This window comes from Pyrus communis, chromosome 5 (assembly GCF_963583255.1).
Source record: "Pyrus communis chromosome 5, drPyrComm1.1, whole genome shotgun sequence".
In the NCBI taxonomy this organism is placed as follows: Eukaryota; Viridiplantae; Streptophyta; class Magnoliopsida; order Rosales; family Rosaceae; genus Pyrus; species Pyrus communis.
This window is the reverse complement of record NC_084807.1, coordinates 8693803-8699372: the sequence shown is the minus strand read 5'-3', so window position 1 is coordinate 8699372 and position 5570 is coordinate 8693803. Positions and strand designations below refer to the sequence as shown.

The window sequence follows — 5570 nt, the reverse complement described above, 5'->3', positions numbered from 1 at the left end:
CAACTGGAAGATGCAGCAGCAAAGGAGACCGCATGGGTGTTTGATAATTTTTTTTTTTTCCTCTTATCTTTATCATTAAATAAAATTATTAGATGGTTTTTTATTAAAATTCAAAATTTTGAAACATTTTTCATTAGTTTTTCTTTTTACAAACGCAAAAAAAAATGGGAAACGGAATTAAGAAGCAAAGCTCTCCGCATGGGGGCAGAAGTGTCATTTCCCCACCTCTATTTTAAGGTTCACCTCTCTTCTTTCCCCCTCTGCCCTAACTGAAAACGACTGCACGCAACCTGTGGTCTACCTGTGTATATCTCTCCAATATTATAAATAAATATGAGAATATTTATTAACTTCATGTATAAATATGGAATTTACACACCGACTCCAAAACCATTAGTCCTCGTATATCTCTTTATATTTAACTCTCTCTCTCTCTCTCTCTCTCTCTTCCTGTAGTTATCTCTCTGACTCTCTTGGTTTTGGGTTTTGAATTGTGTTTCTTGATAATTGATATATACAAATATTATTCTGTGTATCTCCTGAATTGCTTCAAGAACGAAGATGGTGGATCTTCAAACTGTTTGCTGCATGTGTGGTGACGTGGGTTTTCCTGACAAGCTCTTCCGCTGCAACAAATGCCGCAATCGATTTCAACACTCGTATGTATTTTCACCATCACCATCATCATAAACATCATCACCATCATATATATATGCCATGCATCATACATAGCATGACGATATGCTATTTGCTATGTATGTAAAGGCATCATATATATACATATATATATATATATATATATATATATATATATATATTTGTATCATCATGATCATGATCATGGTTCATAGGTGCGACAGGTACTGATAACTGAATAGACCCATCTCCATAAAACACCCACCAAACCTACCTAATTATTATTGGTACCATGTATATGATATCTGATGGTCATGGTCATGGTACCATGATAAAACCGTGGGGCATGCATTCTATGCCATCATCAATCATCACCATGTATCTGTATAAACATGTTTATAATGCTATAACCATGCCTAGTCCTATTATGTCAATATTCCAATTACTGCTGACAATAACAAAGAAAACTCATTTACTAATTAAGCATGATACCGATGTGAATTTGTTATACATTTATGTGCTTTTGAATCAGTTTCCCAATCAATTTTGTTCAATTCTAGGTATTGTAGCAATTATTATAGCGAATATGCGGAGCCAACTGAACTGTGTGATTGGTGCTTAAGTGATCAAGAAAGGAGCACGACAAGGCACGGTAGCTCTTCCAAGAAATCGAGTATGGCGGCCGCAGGAGGAGTCGAGACTGGAAGTGCCTCGAGCCGGTCAGAATACTCTGGGGATCACAAGATCAAGCAACACGATCATAATCAAGAGAGTGGTAGCGGTGAGAAGGTTAACACCAAGAACCACCCTAGCAGTGGCGTGCCGTCACCAAGAACCGCTACGCGCAGGTACAAGCTTCTCAAGGATGTAATGTGTTAAGAATATTAATTTAGAGAGTGTGAGCGATACCAAAAATGTTAAGCCTTAACGATCAGCAGCCTCATAAAAATAAAAGGCTTTTAAGTGTTTATAGAAGCAATTATGTAAATTACATATCATATTTAGTACTTGCTTTCTATCTAGAGTGTTAATTGTTTTTTGGGTTCCTTTGTGTGTTCTTAATAATAATAAGGTAAGCTTGTTTTCCAATGACTTTAGGCCTCTCTCTATGAATCGCTATATTTTGGTCCAGTCTCTATATTTCGGTCAGAAATAAAAACCCAAAGTCATAAATTGGTTTATGCATTATGAACTAGCTATACTATCTAGGTTTCTTGCATTAACTACTTAATTTTTTTCCTGCATGAACTACAATCAATTGATCAATTCAAGATATCAGTTTGAAACTGACCTGTTAAGTAAATGAATCACCCAAACTCAATTCGTTAAGCTAACAAGTCATCCAAATTCAATCCGAGAAGTTTATGGGTCATCCGTTTCACCCTGTTAACACCTATTAGCAATTTTTGTTTTTTATTTTATTTTTATTTTTATTTTTTATAATCAAATATTAAGCTGAGCTTTAATTAATTCTATTCTAACATAATTAATTAATTTCAGTTTTATCCAATATATAATATTTTTTTTTTTACAAGAGTTTTATCCAATATGTTGTACCTTTTTGTTTGGGAGGAGTGTTGTGTAGGACGTAGGTGATGAGTATTTTGTAGTACTGTAGGGTTTGTCTCTGTCACAGCAGTGTTGTGAGGACGCAGATGATGAGTATTTGTAGTACTGTAGGGTTCGTCTCTTTGCTTTGTTGAGACTCTCGGCATGCCTTCTTACCAAAGAATTTATAGTACCTAAAGCCTGCTGCTCAATTTTACAGATCACTGAAAGCCAGGCCCTCTCTATTATTGTGCTTGCTCAATGATATATATATATATATATATATATATATATATATATATATATATATATATATTATATGAGGAAAGGGGACAAGAAAATGAATATAGAAAAAATAAAAGGTTTTCGTAGGAGAGAAGGATTTCACCAGGATATCGATTTTGATACTTCCAGTATATTTATACTCTTGAGGGTGAAAATTGTTATTCTTCTAATTATTTTTAATAATTTGTATAGCATATGTAAGTGATTTTTTAAGTCTACTATTAATTTTCGAGATAAAAAAAGAATACTAACAGCAAACAAATTAGTTTGGATTGCGGACTTTCTTAATTTTATGCAAGATCTCCTCATTCAAGATTAACCTTTTTTTTTTTAAGTCAATAATATATCGTTGTATCTTCAAAAGAAAACAACGAAAGAAAATTTGTACGTAACTTAAGTGGGAATTTTTAAGTGGATGTTGTTCCTTCTAGGCCATTCATTTAGTTCCCGAATTCTTGATATTACCTATATTTCTTACACATGCTTTGGACCAGCACCGTATAATTTGTGAAATATCTCCGTAGTACACAAACTGATAAGGCCTCTTGCACTGTACGTGTTTTGGCCGTTTATGAGAAAACAACAAAACTCCTTCTCATTGGGGGTCTGGAATTGACAAGAAACGGAAGCCATCGTCTCCCCTTTTTCTTTCCCATCCAAATCTCTTTTCTTCTTCCTCTTCTTCTAATTATAATTTTATAATCTTTCTATCTCTGCGGTTGATTGGACCTACAAACATTCAATAAAATTATACAACCCTGACGCCAAAGTCAACGAAACTTTTCTCAAAATATCAACCACTAGTTAATGTTAGTGAGGTATTTTATTTATTGAAAACACACAAGATTAAGAGTATACTAGAAAATAAATAAAAATAAATAATGTCACATCAACGTGAATTGAATTTTTTTTTGTTTTTTGTTTCGAAGTCCATATATTCAATCACTTAAAATCATTTTTCCAATTCATCGCCTTCTGGACAAAATAAAGTACTGTAAATTAAAGAATTTAAACTTCTGTTTCAATGTTGACACATTGAGCTTAAATTACTTGGTGAGGTGGGAAATTCATCCATCGATATCTCATGGTCCTATAAATAATAGTTTGAGTGTTTAATTAATTTTCCAATGAATTTGCTGATCCTCATGTGAAGGCCGATAAAAAATGAAGGAAACTCAGTCCATAAATAATATTATGTTTAGCCAATGATCATTTCCTCCTCCATCGATCGGTCCACACTTTACTTTCTTTCCGAACTGTCATTAAGATGGGTCACATGGTTGCTTCGGCTTCATACCCTCAACCTTCTCTTATCCGACTTACAAGCAAGCCTCGATCAGTACGTTGTATATGCATGCAATATATATCTAGCAAAACAACACATGAAAATATTGCTATTTTGCGTTCCTTTCAATGTTCACCTAATCCTTCTTTATATGTATTTGATTCTCTCATTTATTCTGAGCTATACCAAATTATAACAACGAATTAATAGTTGTTGACCGAAAAAGGGAGGGTAGTAGAAACAATGCATATGATAATTAATGTACTACTAGTACAAAAAACTATTTGTGTGACGAAACTTTACGCGACGCAACAAATTTCTTCACGCAAAGGTAAATTACACGGTGTAATTAGGGACTTGTTGCGCAAAACTAAGCGACGAAAAGTTTTGTCGTGCAAGAGGCCTTTGCACGACAACACCAAATATTTGTCCCACAAAGGCAAAGAAAAAACGCGGGTAGGGGAAGATTTGGTGCCAAAATCTTGCGCAATGAAGATTCTAAAATGGTCGGTGGCCCATTAAAGATGAAGTATTTACTAAAAGGTTTGCGCGACGAAGTATTTGGCGCGTAAAACATTTTTCTAAATTAGTCGATCAGGCTTTTAAGGTGAAGTAATTATTTCAGACTTTGCGCAACGAATTCTTCGTCATGCAAGGGTCCCATGGGTTCTTTAAAATCACAGATTCACTCTCCCTTTTCCTCACATACTTTTTCTCAAAATCCTAAAGTTTCCCCCATTATGTTCTTGCCCAAACCCCTCATATCCCAATTCTTGTTTTAACTTTCTATATGATGGTGATTTTGCTGCTCGTGCAACTAAAGGATATGAGGGAGAATGATCTCTGGAGGTTTTGTGAGTTTTACTACTTATGCATCATTCTATTTGTTTTGAGACTCGCATTCGCTACTTTGCTGACTAAACGAGACGACTTCATCACCTGCTTCTACATTTGCCTACAGATCTGATGCGTTATTTACTTGAGTATTTACACACTCAAGGGAGAATGTTATGAATATAGTTCTAGCACATATATGCTTGTGTAAATCATTAGTAGATTGTATTTAGAATACTAGACGATTTTTTTCCCATTAGGGTTGTATTACTTGCAAGGCAAGGAATCTTCATTAGTTTACTATAAATAAAGGCACAAAGGCTGAAAAATATCACACATAATTTTGCAAGCCTACTCTCAATCTCTCTCTTCCTATTTGTGATGCACTATCTCTTTTTCTCAGATAAAATAGGTCACAGCATCTACAAATTTAATCTCCTATCATTACCCATACTTTAAACACTGTTAGCTATCTGAAAAAAATAAAAATAAAAATGAAACGTAAAAACCCAGACCACCACCATCGGACACAAGCATCCCGTTCTCCTCCTCCTTCTCCTCTTCCTCCTCTCTCTCATCATTCCAATACCCAATTGAAGGTAGAGAACTCGACCTTCCTGACAAATGATACAGAAATTTGAAAATAGAGAACCCATCATCGGCGATGATCCACAACCCATCATCGACGACCCTTCCTCCGGCGACAATATACCGCTGCGTCGCTCCAGAACTCAACTCATCTCAGGGTTTTGGTTGCTGACCTGAAACTAGTTTCCAAGCTCCACCACGAGAAATCGAATTCAAAGACGACGACATCTCTGTTTTCGAACTCAGCGACCCATCATCTTTCTCGCCATGTCACCCTCATCATCGACATCTAGACCCATTGTTACTTCCTAAAAAATTGAAAACAGAGCTTCGATGTTCAAAGAAATTCGAAGACGACGTTGACGGTGTAGAAGTGGAGTTAACGGTTGGGCTT

General features: G+C 35.3%; 1 protein-coding gene across 1 annotated transcript; it reads left to right on the top strand.

The window, feature by feature from the left end:
* The first annotated feature begins 413 nt into the window (after positions 1 to 413).
* LOC137735331 (uncharacterized) lies at positions 414 to 1652 on the top strand. The gene is made up of 2 exons (XM_068474750.1): positions 414 to 659; positions 1197 to 1652. Exons 1-2 carry the CDS (start codon positions 562 to 564, stop codon positions 1513 to 1515), a joined length of 417 nt encoding a protein of 138 aa, XP_068330851.1. The 5' UTR covers positions 414 to 561; the 3' UTR covers positions 1516 to 1652.
* Positions 1653 to 5570: the final 3918 nt, after the last annotated feature.

What these genes read in the sequence shown, in the direction of transcription:
- LOC137735331 (XM_068474750.1), top strand. Translation starts at nt 562, where the DNA reads ATGGTGGATCTTCAAACTGTTTGCTGCATGTGTGGTGACGTGGGTTTT. An exon ending in CGCAATCGATTTCAACACTC is followed by an intron (nt 660 to 1,196) that starts GTATGTATTTTC and finishes GTTCAATTCTAG; the next exon opens with GTATTGTAGCAATTATTATA.